The 19,093-nt window shown below is 39.6% G+C and overlaps 1 protein-coding gene across 3 annotated transcripts in view; it reads left to right on the top strand.

Annotated features, from left to right (window-relative positions):
- Positions 1 to 19,093, top strand: part of CERS6 (ceramide synthase 6) — a 94,440-nt gene that overhangs the window by 24,076 nt on the left and 51,271 nt on the right. For all 3 annotated transcript variants that reach the window (XM_039700956.1, XM_039700949.1, XM_039700965.1), the window contains 2 exons: positions 6,910 to 7,015; positions 9,245 to 9,375. In XM_039700956.1, the coding sequence (XP_039556890.1) occupies positions 6,910 to 7,015; positions 9,245 to 9,375 (237 nt within the window). The remainder of the gene's footprint in view (positions 1 to 6,909; positions 7,016 to 9,244; positions 9,376 to 19,093) is intronic.

The following is a 19,093-nucleotide window of genomic DNA, read 5'->3' as shown; positions in this document are numbered from 1 at the left end:
GGATCAGATCACTGATCCTGCTGATAACTCCATGCTCTTCTGGGTGTTGTGCAGTGACAGTCATCAGTTTCTTGAAGGCCAATTAGTCTTCTGTGGCTGCAGTAAAAGTGGCAGAAAGGGACATGTGTGGGAGAGGGAGCCCAAGCACTTCAGGTGGCTGCCCTTTCTTAGGGTGTGGTACCTATGCTGAAGTTTGATTGTATATACACAATATATTAAATATGTACGCACACACAAATATATAAAAATCTATGCTATTACATATGGTTTATATATGTACGCTTGTTTCAATATATATATTGTATATATATGAACACAATATGTATTTGTGTTCATATATATACAGAAAATACAGTGAATTAATACTATTGTGTTCTTTTTTTTTTTTTGGTTAATAGCTGCCAGCCAGAATGAAAATTGGTTCCTCTTGAAGCTCCTGCAAAAGATTTGATGATTTTGTGACCTAGCTCTTGGAATCAAAGCTTAACCTCCAAGTCAAACCAACCATCCCTATTTCCAGTACATACAGAAGTACAACCATCCTGCAGGGAGGTATCCATGACCTGTTCCCTCTACAAAGGGAACAGAATAAAGGTTTAGTGTGAGCACGCAGAGCAGGAAAGTTCCTGAAACATGCCCTACCTCTTGAGGTCGGGAAATACGATTTGCACCAGAGGTAGCAGTTTGCCTGTAAGATTGAGGTACATATTGAAATTCTCTATGTCTTATGCCATGACAGCCCACCAGCAGTACAGAAGCTGAACTCACACAAGGACAAAGAGAAAGCTTGAAAATATTTAAATCCTTTGTTGTGTGTGCTTTTCTTAAGTTTGTGCCACTGCCAGGTAGTGTAATGCCAATATTCAGGAGCAGAGCACGCCTTCAAGTTATGCAGGCAGGCTGGGTCATTTGCTCAAACACAAGTGCACACTTGGAGCAGACAGACAGAGGTTTGGGCTTTACTTTTCTTGCAGCTCCTGCCCTTGCTCAGGGCCTGGCTGCATAACCCGTGGAGCAGGGCAGGAGGTAGGATACTTGTGCCCCTGAAGCCCTGAAATATTTTAGGGACTTAAAATTTATTTTAATGTTCCATTGAATATAAAGCATTATTTATCTTCTCTGCTTTCAAAAAATGTTTTCTAACCTGATGTAACTTAATAAGTTTCTGTTCTTGGTGAATAGTATAATTTCCCAACATTTCAGATATTTGTTAATATTTTCCAGGAAGTTGTTGCTGAACTCTTCAAGTGCTGTTCTGTGACTTGGTAAGGTCTTTAGTAATAATATCAGATAGACTGTTTGTTGTTAGTGATTGCTAGGAGTTTTTAACAACATCCTTCATTATTTGGCCTTCTGGTAGTAAATAGATCAGAAAGCAAATACATTAGAATTTAAGGGGACATTGATGAGACAAGTTACCACATGCTGATCAGGCTAAGACCTACCATGGGGGAACCTGGAGGAGTAGCATTGACTTTCTAGTGGGTAGAGCTGTGTTCTTTATCAAAATGATTGATGAGGCTTTTGCTTTAAACAGTTGCTATAGGCCACTTAGCAACTTTTGGGTCTTGCCCAAGTGGCAGGTAATTGCTGTTTCTTTTGCACCTTGGAATCTGCCTTGGTGGATGAGGGAGAACTGCAGTACAAGAGTGTGCACCTATCAAGAAGCCAGTGGATGGCATGCTTTGGTTGTTCCTCTTCTGTAGACATGGGGATCAGTAACAATTGAAAAAATATTTTTTTGCTCACATGTTAAAGATGTGACCAAAGTAAAACATTAAGTAATGCTGAAGGGCCTGGAGGATTAGAACAGTGTCATTGTGTTAGGGTAACCTACTGCAATTTAAAAATTAATTTGTCAGTCTTTAATTTCTTTCTGTGCTGTCTTCCTGCCCTTTTCTCTGTCCAGCATCAAATCCCATTTGGACCGTGTGTCTTTTCATATGTAGATGTTTTATGGTTGGTTCTTTGCTTTGGTTGTCCCACACCTGCTGAAATGAAGCGACTTATCAGCTCTGTATTTTAGAAGTGCCAAAGGAGAGTATGAAATCTATAGTTGCAGGAGTGACAAAGGATGCTTTGGGATTGACTGTTCATTTTTACCCAGTGAAAGAAATAAAAAAGCAAAACCAAAACTGACTGACCAGCAATGTGTTCAAAATGAAGTGGGATGGTTATCCTCACAGAGTCTGAATTTACATTGGAGAGCTCTGCCATAGACTGTGGAAAGTTTTCACAAGCTCAATGAGCTACTAGTGCAGCTTGGGGATGAAAGGTCAGCTCTTTGGGGACTGCTGTGTGCAAAGATGCCTTTTTTGGTCTAAAAAGTCCCTAAGCCACAACTTTCTAGAAGTTGGGAGAATATTTTTGTCTTCATTGACCTTTAGCAGCGGGCTACAATTTTGGAGCCTGAATTTTACCATTGACCCTGACTTGTGTGTCCTGATTCTAGTGCAAAAAGGGTGAGAGTGGTACCTTCAGAACTGTATTATTCATACCTTCTACAGCCTTGGTGAGGCTGGTGGAGGGCAGCTGAGAGAAGGCACCATGTGTTAGAGGTGGGGGGACTGGAGTCTATCACCCCTTCTGTTCCTTCTCCCTTTCTCTGATCTGTGCTTGGAAAGTTACAGAGTGACTAAACTTTATTTTTAGAGATTACAAAGAAAGAAAGCATTAGACAGCTGGCTGCAAAAATATTTATTTGTGACCTTTGTCTGCATTTGTGCAGTGCTTGTTGCTATTCTGGAGCATGTAGTTTCCCCTGATTTCAGTCTTAGAGTTTAAGGAGAAACTGAAATGCTTAAAACTTTATACATATGTATATATTTTTTAAAAATGCTTGCATATTTGGAAAAAAGGACTACTTCTGTTTGTAAAGTGCTGGCCTTATTTGCTTCCCATTTTTGTAGTAACATATGGACTGGAAAAGCAACTGGAGCACTGCTGGGAGAGGTTGGGCTGGAGTAGTCCCATACTGGTGGCAGAACACCTCCTGCATGAGTCAGTCCTATTATGAACTAACCTGGAGAAAGGATTAAATAGATATTCCAGTTCTGTGGGGCACAAAGGATTAGCAGCATGTGTGAACAGGGTCTGGAATTGGGTCAGTGATCAGTGGGGTCTGACCTCCCGCTTGTGATGGGAGCTAGCAGGTATGCAAAGGCAGCTCAAACCAAATGTTGCTCGTCGTGGTTTTTGTTATTGGATCAAAATCTTCAGAAAATGGGAGTATTTTTAACTTTGCACCATGAGGAAATGTGTCTTTTAGTGATGTATTTTCAGTCAAAAAGACAGGACAATATAAATATGAGAAATCCACTGCATAAATGAAACAGTTTTACAGTGATTGAGAGAAGGGTATGGGTTAGTCATATCAGTTGTGTTTCCTAAGAATAACTCTGTTAGGACAAAGCTTTTCCTAATACTGCTGTCAAGTGATAATGATAATTTGTTTCATTTACTTAAAATTATGGTTTTGCTCTGTACTAATCAGTAAGTCTGAAAGCCGAAATACAGATACCAAATCTGTTCTTTTTACACAACTACCTTTTACCTTAGCTTTTGTTTTTTTGGAAACACATGTGGATTGAACCATAGAGTTTTTAGTTTGTATAATTTAATGTGAAGTATGGGATAATGATGCCAGTGTGGGAGGAGAGGAGAGGAGGAGAAGCACTGAACATCTCAGATGAAAGGCAGGTGTATGTGTGTGTTTTTCTGAAGTCATTGCAGGAGGGTTTGGAATAGGTGCCCATGGAGAGGTTGGCTCTGTGCTGTCCTTTACACTGCTCTTTGAGATGCTGCTTGGGATGCTCTGTGGAAGAAGGCTCTTGCTGACATACAGAGTTGTGTGCTTGGCTTTTTGCTTCACCAGAGAGGTTCTTTCCTTTGGAAAGGTTTCATTGTGGGAGTTCTGACCCATTTCTCAGCAAATCCAAAAAAGTTCAGTGAAGTTAACTGTCCTGTGTACATACATTTTGGATGAGATTGCCTCCATTAAGAGCCCTGCCTGTGCTTCAGACATTGTGTCCTATTGGATCTTCTGCAACGTAAGTTGTGAAACATAAAGCCAAAATCGCTTCTGGGATGGGTGTACTGAAGTGACAACCCTGTTTATCTACTGATTTTGTTCTGGAACTATTAAGAGGTTTTGTGGGGGGTTTTTTGTTTGTTTTATTTTAATTGTTGCTAATACAAGTAACTTCTGAATTAAGTAGGTCAGCTATACCAAAATAACAAACTCAGTAATTGTTTTTGAGTGTTGTGGCAGTAAATCGGTTGAGCATCTGCTCAGACACAAGCCTCTTCTGCTTTTACTCATCCTTTGAGCAAATTTAGATTGTTTCTGTTTAAAACCAGCAAGCAATGTTCAACAAGTTAGACAATTGTAATCATAAATCCCTGGAATAATCTGTGTTTAGTGAGCATAAAGTAGATGAGCTGGGAAAATTTGCTCTGCATCACTCTTTCAAAAAAGGAGTCAGACTCCTGTAAACAGATCTGTGTACATTTTTAGCACAGAGAGAAATTTTTGCTGGTTTAACTGCTTTCCCTGATATCTTTAAGTGCACTGATAGGAAACTGAGATTTTATGGACATATTTGATTGGCAAGGAATAGTTTGCTTGTTTGTTTTTTGGTGATTTTTGGAGCTCCCAGCTGGCTGGTGTTAGCAATGTGAGCAGCCTTTTATGCAAGCATCACTTGAACTATGCCAGTGTGTGAGAGTTTTTACTTGTTTCACAGAGATACTGAATGTATGTAATCAGAGCCTACCACTTCACTAGAGTTTGGTATCCCAGAATGGTTGCAGTGGGAAGAGACCTCTGGAGATCTTCTAGTTATGCTTGGGGTGACTCAGAGATGTGCTGCACACCTTAACATTCACCACAGTTTTTTCACTGCTGTACATAGATGCATGCTCAGCACAGGAAGAGGAGACTCAACTCTCATTGTGCATTGACAAGTAATTAACTCAAATGTTTTTGTGGACATGAAAGGCTAAAACAACCTTGCATATTGTCAGAGTACATGGGGACTTCATAGCTGAGGTCCTGCCTGTTTGCTCCGTTTTACTTTTTATCTGTTAGCAGAGGTCGTGTAGGAGCAGTCTCCAGAGCAATTTTGTGCAGATCCTTTGTGCCATACTGAGGTGTCTTCTCAGAAAATAGATTATTAGTTAGGGGATGGATGATATGTAATAACAGGCCTTTAGTCCTGTCTTTTGGTCCATAAGGTGACCTACTTTTGATAAAAATGAATGACAAAAGTGACTGATTTAAGCTGTGATTAACCAAGATATTTCAGGAAAGTGTGAAATATGCACTGGCTTAGCTTTTCTCACTTGCACTAATGAAAATTTCTGAGTGGGCTTCTGTATTGAAGTTGGCCACAAAATAAAGTTACTTAAGCGAGGGAATGAACTTTGTGTACTTAAAATACTGCAAGGGAAAAAAAAGGTTTACTAATGTGTGGGATGATGTGTACCTAAATAATAATAATAATAGTAGTAGTAGTAGTATTGTTATTATTTAAAAATCTAAACGTACTTTGCCAGTTATTGCTGGGTTTGGGACCTGGTAAGACTCTTGCATATCTTTTCCTCTGAGGATGTTTTAGACATGCCAGTTTTAAGTGCAGAGTATAAGGGTTTTTTCGTCTGTAACACACTAGGAGCAAATAGTAAGATCACTGATATATTGCACACTGCATTGTTTTTGAATATGTCTTCTCACTCTCAGTCAATCACCAACATGATTTCAGTCTATAGAATTGCCTTTCATATGGAATTGTGTCAATGTATCAAGAATTTTTCTCCGGGAAAACAGGGTAGTCTGGCATCACCCATCTTTCTTTATCACTACCACTTTACCACTTTCACTACCACAGGTATTGCTGTAACCATTATCACATTGATTAGGACTTAATTCCCTTTAATCAGCAGTGCTGTCTTAAACATGGCAGAAACAGCAGTTGTAGCTCATAACAGGGCTTAAAATGGGCCTTGTGTGTGGGTAAGAATTCCAGAATTTTTTTTTATAGCTTGTGGTCATTCAGCTGGATAAATGTGGAACTGCTTAAGCACCAAATGTTGTTTTGGTCCTTGTTAGCAAATGAAGTTCTGGGAAACAGAGGCTGTTTAAGTGAAATCACGAGTTCTATAGTTCAAAGATGGCAGAAGTTCATAGTGTGCAGATAGGAATGTGATTCTAATGCAGTGTTTATGGCTTTCATGGGAATTCCAGATTTAGACTCATATTTACAAATAATTCAATTTTTTGTGAGTACAGTGGTGATCTTTGACGACATGTAATGCAAACTATGCAATTCAACTCTAAAATGTCTCAGAGAACTTAGAGATAGGTGTTAGGATTTTGGACAGCCTCATACTTCAGCAGAAGAGTATTGCTTGTGTCTCTGTACCATGTAAATTTTATGCTTTTAGAAAATTGTATTGACTGGGCAGCTTAAGCTTGCTGCCTCTCAGGATTCTGAAATTCCAGTGTGCCAAAGGAGTCCTGAGGCAGTAGCTGCTTTGGAAGCTGATTTTTAAAAAGGCTGTGTTTGGAGGATAATATTATATGCTCCTCAAGCTGCCCTGCTCTGCTCTTTAGTTGGTGCTTCTCTAGGAGGTATTCTTCTCATGCTTTTGTTGTAATCTCTTTCTTCACAACATGAAAGAAAATCCTCTGTTTCATGTGTTCCAGGAGTTCCTTTCATCCATCAAAGTGATGTTCCTTATTTTGTGATGTAATTGCCTATAAGAGCTTGCTTTTGAGCTGTAAAACTAAGTATTGTTTTTGTTGGCAGGGTTATAATGTTTGCCCATTTACCAAATTGATAACAGTAATGAAGTAAATAACTGAAGGATTTCACCTGTTTTCTTCTCTCATTTTTCTGTTTCTCACAGGTTCATTGCTAAACCATGTGCCTTAGGCCTTAAAGTCCAAGCCAATGGACCACAGAAAGCTCAACCTAATGCTATCTTGGAGAAGGTTTTTACAGCTATTACAAAGGTAGTGTGTCTGACTAAAATATTTACCTTATGAAGTGGGATGTGGCACTGTAAACTATGTCTGAACAAAGGGTGGCTAACAGATAAACACAGTGCTGCAGTGCTGCATTTTGCACCTCAGTTCAGAAATTCAAATATTGAGGATGTCATTAATATGCCAGCTTGAGTGGTTGTCTGTCTGTTTGTGATGTCTCCTGTAAGTTTTCAATTTTAAAAAAATTGTCACAGAAACACCTTTTAGATGCCATATGCCACCTACGTATTTTTGCTTCTTATCTGTTTTTGCTTCTTATCTATTTTGTATCAATTTTTGCTAAATTGTTGGGGGTTTTAGTAAAAAAAAAAGGGCTCATTGTAAGCCAGTAATATTGATACTGAGTTTTCCATGAAACTTCAAAGCTCCTCCTTCTAGGGAAAGGCCTGTCTTACTGGTGTCCCAGCTAAAGGGGAACAACATAGAACAGTGGGAGACACTGACTGAAAAATGTTTTATTTACAGCTTGCATATCTTTATTGTACAAGATTCTCCCCCACAACCTACATATCTGTCTCTACATCTCTCACCATATGACATCTCAACCTGTTTGTTGATCTGTCCATGCTTTTCAAGCATAAATTTTTCTGCAGGAGCTTTCCATTCCCACCTTGGCTCCAGACTGCAGCTAGGCAGCAGTGTAAACTTCAGAGAGTAGTAAAGTCTTAAAGGGAAACATTGGGTTCAGTGTCACAGACAGTGAAATAGGCAGTGGATCTGTCTTGCTTGTGTGTCCTACACTATCCAGAGATCACCATGGCATTTGCTGTGACTTTTGTCCTGTTTTTAGGGAGGGAATTGCATGTACCTTGTTTCTGAACACTGCAGGATATACTCTCACACAGACTCAGCTGAAGGAAGAATGCTTAGGTTTTGTTAGTTGTGGGGTTGTTTATTTGTTTGTTTTTAATATTTCATCATAAAGTCTGGTAGTCTGACACAGGGCCTGAAATACCTGTGAGTGTGAAGAGCTCCAAACAAAAGTATCTGCTTTCCTGCAAGAATCTGTTAGCTGCTCTCAGAGAAACTGTCCAATTTAGTAGCTACGTGCCTTTTTTGAATCTTACATAGCAAGCCTGTGAATTGAGCAGTTCACTCTAGTCAAACTCCCAAGAGCTGCATCAAACATTTCATTTTTCTAAGGTTACAGAAATTGCTTTTCTTAACCTTCGATTGAAAAACTAGTAGATACTGTGGTTGACTAAAAAACTTTATTGAAATGGATGGGAATACTTCAACCTTCTCTTGTCTCATCCTTTCATTTCCCTCTCTTTCCTGTGTTTTCTTGGAGGCTGACAGACAAAACTTCAGCCTAACAGAAATTTTGCTGGTTTGTGTCTTGCAACAATTAAAAATTTAAAGCTCTTTGTTATAAGAGCTCTTGTACTTCAATATACATAACTTGTTTGCAGAAATAAAGCTAAAGTTCCAGAAAACAGATTGTGTATTTTTCTGTTTATTTAAAAAAAAACTGTGTGATCAGGAGAAATATATAAGTAGTATGTATGTGTCACTGTACATATCAAATTGTTGTATGATTGGAGCTTTGTCCTGTACTGCTCTTCAAATTAAGGACAGATTCATTTTCTTTTGCCTTACCTCTGCTCTGGTTTGCATTTTCTGCTTTGGAGAATATTTGTGTGTATTTAGTTTTACAGAAAACAATTCTGTCTCCCTGTTGTCAAGGTAATGTTCCTTTTGAAGTTGTCACTTTGTTTAACGACCTCATTTTTGAACATTATCATGCAGAAACATGGGACTTATCTTCTTCGTGTGTCAATCAAACCATCTTCCCTAGTGCAATAGTCGATAGGACAAAGATCCTGATGTAGGAGACTGGAACAGGTATCAGTATGTGGCAGGCAGTGGGGTGTTTGTAAGAGCCACTGCTCCAGAAAGGCATGGCATTTTATGGCTGCTAAACTTCACTTCCAAGTTTCAAGCAAGTTTCAATCCCATTGTCTCTTTAAAGTTTTTTATCAGTAATGGACCTGCATGTCATGTTACAGCATCTGTACTTCTAGATTAGTAATGATGGGAATCTGCCAATAGAGATTTCTGTGAACATATTTCTGTGTATCCATGTGCCTGACAGACAGCCTTGGTAAGAAGCAAGAGTCAATTACAGTGGTTCTGAATTTAAAGTGTTAATGCAGTTGAGCTAGAAAATAATTTTTGTGCTTCTCTGTTTTGTAGCATCCGGATGAGAAGAGGCTGGAAGGCCTCTCCAAGCAGCTGGACTGGGATGTACGCAGCATTCAACGTTGGTTTCGACAAAGGCGCAACCAGGAAAAGCCCAGCACCCTTAGGAAATTCTGTGAGAGCATGTAAGGATGCATGTTCTCTTCTTGAGTCTTGTTGAGCCTGTGTTCTCATCAGTTTGCCCCTTTCTTTTTCACAGGTACTTTTGCAGACAGTTAGAAAATTATACAAATTGGTAGAATATAACTAATGAGAAACATAATCTTCTTTCTCCTGAAGGAGTCAGATTGTACTTTTCGGGTATTTTCAGTGGTCAAAAGCTTCCAGTGACAGCTTTGTTTGGAGGGAGCCATTGGCATTTCTGCTATATATGTGTATTTATTACTAATGATAAAATGTGTCCAAAAAGGAGCAAGATGGCCTAAATCATAGGTTGATACTTAAGGTTCTATCTGTTCATGGTTTGCAGGAGGTGCAGTGGGAGCTGCTTCTCCATTTCCACATGTATGTAGTGCTGAGAGAATGTAGTGTTATCCAACTAATTGTGTGTGCCTTGCCCTGGGAGCATTTCCAGTGTGCCACCAGCTGACCTGACACATCTTGGACAAAGTTGTTGGCACATAGACTGCTAGTGGGAACCCAGGGTTACCCTTTATCCCCTCAGTATGGATTCAGTTAAAGTGTTGTTTAGTTAAATCTGTCCATCAGAACACTAAGTGAGGTACTTCAGAAAGTTTTGACCAAGGAAATCCTTTGGTATTAGTTCTATAGCCTTTTCATAGCTGTTGAGTTAATGGGGTGGCTTTTCAGAGGTATAGTGACTGTGTGACAGGTGCTTTGAAGCTCTGAGCTACCTGAAGTATGTGTTCCCACTGCAGTCATGGGAAGAAAAGCACTCCAGTCTTCAGTAATTCAGGTGCCAGTGGAGAGTTTCGACAGAGCCAAGTGTGCCCTTATCTCATAAGCAAGAACAGAGCAAGCAAAATAGCAGTGATCTCTGCCTACACCTTCATACTGCTGAGCTGCTGTTGTCCCTCCAGAGAAGGCTTCAGTTTGGCTGGGAACAGCACTAATTGAATGGTGCTTGGGAAGAAAAATGAAAGAACCCACAGCAAATGTGGATCTGCTTAAAAAGAACTCCAACTCTTTTTACATGGAGACAATTGAATTTACTGCTAGACAAAGTGTTCCTTGGGCCCAAAGTTGCTTTTCCATGATGAAAGGGAAGAGGAGCTATGCCAGAAAGGCTGTAGGCCATTTTTGACTGCCTTATGTTTCTTGCAAATGAATAGCTTGGGCACTATCTAAGGTAGAGTAACTTCAATGTGACAAAAGCTGAGAGTGAAATTTAATGATAAACACACTTGCCTGAGATGAATGATGCCAAAGTTCCAGCCCCAAACACACTCTGCCAGTAACTTCATTACTAGATTGTTATTGTCACAGATTTCTCACTTTCTCCAACCCTTCCCTTGTTTTCAAGCAATTACAATTCTGGTCATGAGCAGAGTGCAGAGAAACTCCAAAACCTACACTACTCACTGCTTCTTGAGGGGGAAGGGGTGTTTGGTGTTATTTTTGTTTTGTGTTTGTTTGTTTTTGTGGGGGTTTTATGGTTTTGTTTTGTGTGGGTTTTTTGTTTGTTTTGTTGTGTTTTGTTGTTTGTTTGGTTTTGGGGTTTTTGTTTGTGTTTGTTTTGGGGGGGTATTTTTTGTTTATTTTGTTGGTTTTTTTTCAAAATTGAATAATTCTTTTGCTGTCAGTCTTTGTCAGATATTCAGGCCATGTGCAGATGATGGTTATATGAAGAAAAAGGCAGTAATGAAATCTCCTGTTTATAGACACTGTTTGTGTCACAGCATTATCGTGAAGATAAATTACTTTTTCAGGAACCTTAACCAGTATTCATGCCATAGAGTTTTGTCTGTCAATCTGAAAGAGAAGGTGTAATTTGATTATTGGAGCCATAGAAACCCTAATCATGAGATGTCAGTGGTATTACATAACTGCTTAAGCTTTCAGGTGTTATGGTGATAAGTATTTATATGAAATAGATAATTTCACTAGGTGGTGATTAATGTATATAATCACCAGGTGGTGATTAATGATCCAGTCAGAAAGTAATAAATGCAGCACTGAGTATTATTTTACTAGCAAGTCAGTCCTCGTATCCCAAGGATTTGGTGGTTCTAGCATGAAACCTGGAGTTAAAGTTACCGTTTGTAGTCGCTAGGAAGGGTGCCCACCTAGCATAACCTCAGATTGCAAAGCTCAGGCACTTAGCCTACTGTATTAGCTGCAGGGGATAGTCTGTCCATAGCTTTTCTTTCTGTTTTGTGAATTTAGACTATTTGCACTCTTTTCTTCAACTTGAAAGATCCAAGATGCATAAAGGAGGCAAAAAAGTGGTCAACTGGGTGTGCAAAATGGACTTGTCTATTTCCATGTATTTCTGTTGGGTTTTTATTATTCTTTTCTCTCCGTTCCTATGGCACAGCCTAACATCAAGAACATTACTTTGCTTATTGCTGCACAGAATATAGGATCCAATAATCTCTTTCTTAGTTAATGTTTGATGTGTCAGAAAGCCAATGCAGCAGTGATTCCCAAAGCACTTCCAGTGTCTTCCCAGTTTCAGTGTGTTGTTTCTGCTCATACTACCAGTGTGTAGGCATGTCTGGTTTTCTCAAAGAAAGAGACAGCATTCTGTCCTCTCCCCTTGTCGTCTGTCTCAAAGAGAGAGAACCTGTGATGCTGTAAGTTCCTAGCCTGGGATTTTGGAATGTCATCAGGCCGATGACTTGTCTGTCCTACAGCTACGTACATTTAAGCAAGCTGTTTATTAGAGACATTTATATGGTTTCTAAGGAGTGTCTGGAAGAAGCTTATGGCCAAGAGAGATGTTTTGAGTTTATGCAACATTCTGCGTGTGAAAACATGGAAATCTGCAGACTGAAGAGCCAAAGATCTATTTTTACCCCTCCTTTATTCTCTAGAAGAAGCTTGGATACTAAATTGTCTGTATGTAGGGTGTCTTTTAGTTTTGATGTAGGGGAGAGAAGAGCCTCTGTCTCATACCCTAGCTAGACATTCTTTTTCTTAAGGAATTGAGATTTTGTTTATGCACATTGCTTTGGAGGAAGATTTTATCTATCTATGACTGTATGTGTGTGTGTGTACATATATGTGTTTAGGTATAGAGAAATACTGATTGGGGTTTTTTTGCTTGTTACACACATTTGTGTGTAACACAGAAATTTTATTGGCTGTTTGCAACTCCTTGGGCATACTGCTTTTCTCACTAGCAGAGTAATTCTCTCCTGCAAAGTTTTACTGGAAAAATAACTGTGCAAGGGAAAGAAATGAAGACAGCTGTTTGGTTGTTGAAATTCTGAACTGTGCTGATGCACATGATAAAAAAAAAAATGTGTGAAAGAATTTATCAGTCTGTGCTTTGTGTTGAGCAGTAAAGCATTAGAAAATAAATAGGCTTTTAGCTCTGAGTATTTAATAGCATCAGGCTCTCCTAAGCCAGCTTCTAACACACTTCTGATCTGAGCAAAAATTTGTGGTAGATGGTACTTTGGGTCCATTTAATTCTGATTTGGCAACTGCTCCAGTGCTACATGGAGTGAAGGACTAACCAGTGTTTCATGACCAGAAAAGCAAAGGGGGATGGGTCTGTGAAGACACTCAAAATGCTCTGCAGCAAGTGTGGTAGTTTCTCTTCAGTGGCCACAGAACTGCACTATCTCCCTTGTTTTCCTTTGCTGTTTTCCATGGAATGTGAACTGCTGTTACTTGGGCAATCAGATATTTGGTATTGTGTTGATAAGTGGATTATGACATGAGGGGCGAGTAGGCTCAGGTGTTGGCAGAGTCAGATTTGTGAGGCAGCTTGTGGATCAAGGACATAGCTGTTGAATGAAATGTGAAAGGAGTTGGGGTCTGTGAAATTGTTCCAGAACAGGGAAGATGTGATTTTGCTGGGTGCAAGAAGTGTTTATTATGGCTTCAGGTATTAGGGGAGTTGAGAAAGGAGACTCTTAATTGCTAGCAAGTGGTAATTGAAGTGCAGAGTAACAAAGATGATCTGTCAATTTTTATCTATACTAAGCATGTAAAATATTGCAGTTTTACAATAGAACTGTGAGAGCTGCATTTAGACTCTGTAGTTCATACATTCAAGGACCTATTTGTAATAGTAAAATACTGGATCTGGGTCTGCTTTTTTTGCCCTCCTATCCTGCTGCACTGAAAAGCTGAATCATCTGGAGAAGATGGAAGTAGACTTCTTGCAACTCCATGGTATGCTGCTCAAAAGGCTGCAGTTAGCTCAGGGCTCATCATATGATGCAGACCCCAGCATTGGGCAAGATTGGCAGCCATGGTATGCTGCTCAAAAGGCTGCAGTTAGCTCAGGGCTCATATGATGCAGACCCCAGCACTGGGCAAGATTGGCAACTTCCCTCATGATTCCTCTCCTACTGTGTCTGCCATACCCACATATGAATCTATGGTGGTCTATGATCACCATTCTGTCTTTCTAAGCTGGGCCTCAGGACTTTTCACTGCCCAAACATGGTATTAGGGGAAAATTACAACATTGGTTGAGTGTCAGGAGTTGCCAGCCCTCTTTCCCTGCTGTTCTGCTGTGCCATGTCCTCATAATATGCTCACTGTGTTTTAATATTTGAGTGCTTTAAGCACGTAATATTTTGCATCTTATGAAATTTCCTCTTCCCTCAAATTGAATTACTTAAAAGTCTGAATTCCCTGCCCTTACTGCCTTCTGTGACACAGTTTTTAACACAGTTAATAAATTTAAATTAACTCATGTGTTCATCCTGCAGACACCATCACTTAACATTATCACTGTACATTAAGCAAGGTTATAATTAACTAGGTTTCCATTCTCTTGTGGGTTGTATGGGCTCACCATTATCTTATATTATGGAAATTAAATAATTCCTCCCTAAGTTTTAGTTAATGTGAACACAAATCCAAAACTACAGTCACAATATAACAATTTAAGCAACTGAAGGAAAATTGAAAAGGCTGCAGTAGCTACTGCTTTCTTGTGTTCTATGCCCCTTAAACTGTCTAGTTCCTGATTGTGGCAGAGACAAGCTGCCACCTTCAGTCAGCCTCAGCTTTAAATGAAGTTGGCAAACACTGGAGACAAGTGCCTTGAAACACTGAAGAGTTAAGTGGCAGTAAGATGTTATTTTATACACAGCAATGAATGAATTTTATTTTATGCACTGCAAATCCTTACTTCTCTCTTCTGCTTTGTATTTATGTTGTTACACAGTTTTGTTTCCTATCTGATTGCCTTTCATTTTATAGATACATGGACTGTGCCTTTTCACAGAGACACAGAGTTAAGAGGAGAATTAGCTTTCACATTGTTTAGCATTTTTCACTTACATATAACTAGACATACTACTACACTGGTTTTTGTGTGTTAGTGAGTTGTCTGCCAATGGAAGGGGGCTTGCAGTGGCCTGTAGCTGAATTTATGTAGTGGTGGTGGTCTGTGTGAGAACATGTACGTGATGCTGATGGAGATGAGAAACTTGCTAGTTCATCTAATGCTTTTTGGGATGATGGTAGGTAATGTAGCTACAGGCATGTGGTAACTTAGTGTTTGATCCAGCTTCTGTCTTCTACTTTGGTGTCTCAGCATAGACCTGCTCTGACAGCACACAGAGCCCAGGCTGCAGTGGGGACCTTTCTGGTTACTTCATCTTTGTGCTCCTGTTTTGCATTATATTAAATATATATTAAATCTATATTAAATCTATGAACTCGTTACATTTTACATATCAGTGTGGCAGGTCCTTCTGCTTGTATTGACTGGTGACCAGGATTTGCTCATACAGGCATGTTTATTTTTCAATTCCCTCAAGTTCAAGAAACTAGCAGATTAAAAAAAGGTATATGTGATTTAAATTCTTCACTGATTTTTTCAGAGGATTCAAGTAGTGCATCAGCTCATGTAGTTGTGGTTACTAGCAGGGTAAATCTTCTAAGATCAGGCCCTGAAACAGCCTGAAATTGTGGCTATCAGACAGGAAATATTTAGTATAAGGTGCTGCACAAAGTGTGCTTTGAAATTCTTAATGCTATCCCTTATGGTTAGTTATTTAAATACTTTAATGAATATATTTTGGTTAGATGGTTCTTCCTGGTAAATTTGGGTTTCTGTCTTCTTTAGTTTCATTGCTGCTGCTCTGATAAAAACACTTCTGCAAGAAAAATAGTGCAAAAATTTCCTGTCCCTGTTTCTTTATACAGTGCTTGGAATACTGAGGGAAAATAAATCTTTAAAAATGAAAAATGGACTAAAAAAAGCCTTCACTGTCATGAGCAACTTATAGAGGTTTTTCTGAAGTTTTCAGTGATCCAACAAGCAATGAATGGGAGACAGGGAAAGGGAAGGAACGTAAATGACAAAGTAAATACACTTTAGCATGTAAAAGGGAAAACAAAATTGACAAGATGAGGTTTCAATACTCTGCTAAAAACATTGCTTGTCCTCCAATCTTAGCTGTGCTAGCCCTGCAACTCCCACTTGGAAGTTGGGGAGGTTTAACTTCTGAAATGGAAATACCGAATGTGACAAAGCAGGCCCTCCCTGGCAGACTGATCTCTCCCGTGTAATCAGAGGGTGTGTGGTTGCTGGGCACAACCTTGGGAGGTGCTGCATGGATCGAGCACAGCTGGCAGCTTCCTCGGGAAATGGGGAAACAGCGCTGACACCTAGCCTGCCTCCACAAAGATCATACTCCTGAGGGTTCAGCATCTGCTTTAGCAGGCTAAAAACCACTCTGGGGCACACTTAATGCTACAGGAAAGTAACATTCAGCATGGGAGCAAAAGAAAACAGGTAATGCAAGTTGGTCTAAGAAGGCACCTGACACAAAGGTACCTTATGCATACAAATGTTGGCCATCGTGGCTAGGACAGTATTGCTAGGTGAAATTCAAATGCAGTCTGGAAGATTCAAGTTTTCATTCCTCTGGAGCTGTAAAGGAGTGGGACAGTGAGCAGCTGTTGTGTCTGCAAGCAGGCAACTTGTGAGATCGCTGTGAGAATGGAGAGTAGAGGTCCCTGCAAGAAAGGCTTTTCAGTTGGTTTCTCTTTCCAAGACTCATCAGCTGTTTGCATTGAGCATCACTGATGAGAAAACAGGTCTGCTGGTCAGACCACAAGGGACAGTGCATGGCAGTGACATCTGGTTTTTCTGTGTGTGCTTCCCATGAACTTTCCAGATAGTATCTCTTTGTAGGGCAGGATTTGGCAAGGATCATAGATCTCTGAGGTCTTATCAGTCCTTTATTTTATGTAGCCCTCAAAGTACTCAGAAGAGAACAGTTGCATAATCATTGAACAGAAACTACATAACCTAGAATGAGTTATCAAAACACCTTTTGTATTATACATATTTTCTGGCCTAATTATATAAACACACTTTATTATTTATAAAACTGCATCACTTCAAAATTTAGTACTGTGTTTCCTTTCCTCTTTTCTGCACTACTAAATTTTGCTCTTAAGACTTTCAGAGCGGCATTTTGAGCATACAGATTTAGGACAGGACTGGTCTCAAGTGGCACTGTAATACTTAATATTAAATAACTGATTCAAACTGCAACCAAGAGGAAAATCAGATGACAGTCAAGTCTTAATCCAGAAGATTAAGAGGAGAGCCAATACAGTGTTCTCAATTTATCACACCTGCTGTTTTGCACATCTTAGTGAGTTGTGCATAACTGCCTTCTTCCTGATATAACATCTGCTTAACCACAGTGCAGGAACATTTACCATTTGCATGGTCCTGGCTGACTCAACAGCAATACTGTGCCAAAAGAGGCAAGAAGATTTTATTCATTCATTTATTTACCTATGTATTATTTTTAATGAACATTTTTTGTATCTGCTTGCATCTGTCAGGCTTTGTGGAAATGCAGCAAATGGTCATTACAGAAATCTGGGAAGGCAGGGAATTGGAACAGTGGAGCTACTTCCATCAACCATGCAGTCATACTTGCAGCTTTGTATGAGACGAGGTATCAGCACTGAAGATAAGGAAAGATTTAGTGGAGTCTACTGTTTGACCTCCTATTTATTGGATGGATTAAGCATTATTTTTCAGTGCTCTGTCTTGTATTTTTACATGATTTGTTGCCTAAAAAATAGTATCTCTAGGGAAATTTTTTGTTCATTTAGGGGAGAAGGGTTACTGTTTGTTGTGATTAGTTTTGGTTTTAACTTAAAGTTGGAGTAATAGGTAGGTAGACAATGTCACAAATATTAATAAGTTGATCCAGAAGTTCAGAGTCTGTTTTTTTTAGGTTTATCCTATAAATATTTGTCTTTAGAGGTAGTCATCTAGAAGAAATGTATACCTCTGGCTATATCAGAAGCAACATTAATTGGATTAAGTCTTCTTGAGTGAATTGAAAAGTTGGAGGCTGTCATACTGTAGTTGGGGGGGCAGAAAAATGCAAATTGAGGATAAAACAGACTGCTTTAAGTCACAGTGAGCATGTGTGGAACTTAATGATGCTTCCCATTTAAAAGAAATAAACATTGAATACTGCTTAAACTCAGCCTCGGAAATGCTCCTTTGAGCACTTTCACAGTGAATAAACTTTTCACAACCAAAGGAAACCTTTGCAGCAAAAAGTAGTTTTCAGTCTCAACTAATGATTCCATAGCCCAGCGACATGTTTGTGCAGTCCATTCAGTGTGGGGATTAAAATGGAGAACAAGCTATGTGATGGTACTTCAAGCCTTCTCATCTCCAGAGCCAAGACCTGCAACTGTGGTGTTTGCATGAAGCTCAGTGTGACTTTCAGTCCAAAGCCTGAGCCCAGAGGTCTGTCCACCACTGCCAGAAGGTGAGCAGTAGATGATGGAGAACAGCAAATCTTACATTTTACTGGAATCTTACATTTATACATGGAATTATATTTCCATGGAAAAACTTCAGGCATGTGCAGTTTCTCTGAAAATAGTTTTCAGAGCCAGAGAGCCAGTTTCTTCAAATGCAGGCAATGTGGTGAGCCTATGACTAGTTGCTAAATAACAATGAGGTTTTTTTTAATGTTAACTGTTTTGAAGTGTGACATTCTTACGTTGCTGTTAGTGGCCCTGTCTGTAGCAAAGCAATGGCAAAGGCATCTCTGTAAATAACAGCTACAATTCTGCAAGCATAATGACTTTTATGTTTTTAACATTCTGCATTTACTATGTTTGATGTTTTGTTGTTAGCAGTTGGATAGCCTTGGATCCTTGCACACCATTGCTGAGCAGCACACACTGGTTTGGCATCAGAGCCATGAGCACTGTGCACTGCGAGGTGGGTGCTGCAAAGTTCTCAGGAGTGCCACGTCCACAGCCTGGCCACTGTCTTCGTGCAAAAGAAGTGGAAAAAAGGGAAAATTGCAGGAGCAGAGAGGCCTTGTGCCTCTTCACCCGTGCCCTAGGGAGAAGTGTCCATTTTTTGTAGGGAGGCACCCATGCTGAGCTCACTCAGCTGGGCAGCAGGTCCATAGGGAGGATGGCATCTTCCTCACAGAGCATGAACCCCATGTGGTGAGCTCTGCAAAAAGTATGGAGTAGGGGGGTGCTCTGCTTGACCACTGATTGATCCTGGGTTTTTTGGTTTTGTTTTGTTTTGGGTTTTTTTTTTTTTGTTAGCTGAAGTTTAATTTCATATCTCAGTGCAAAAATTCAGAACAAAATTTGAAGGACAAAATTTCATCAGTGTGATGAAGGGAACCTGTCAAGACATATGCATGAAATTGGTGAAGTGCTTGCTCAAGTGGGCAC

This window comes from Passer montanus, unplaced genomic scaffold, assembly GCF_014805655.1.
Source record: "Passer montanus isolate IOZ18808 unplaced genomic scaffold, ASM1480565v1 scaffold1, whole genome shotgun sequence".
NCBI classification, from domain to species: domain Eukaryota; kingdom Metazoa; phylum Chordata; class Aves; order Passeriformes; family Passeridae; genus Passer; species Passer montanus.
Note: the sequence above shows the minus strand (reverse complement) of the source record. Positions and strands in the feature narration are given on the sequence as shown.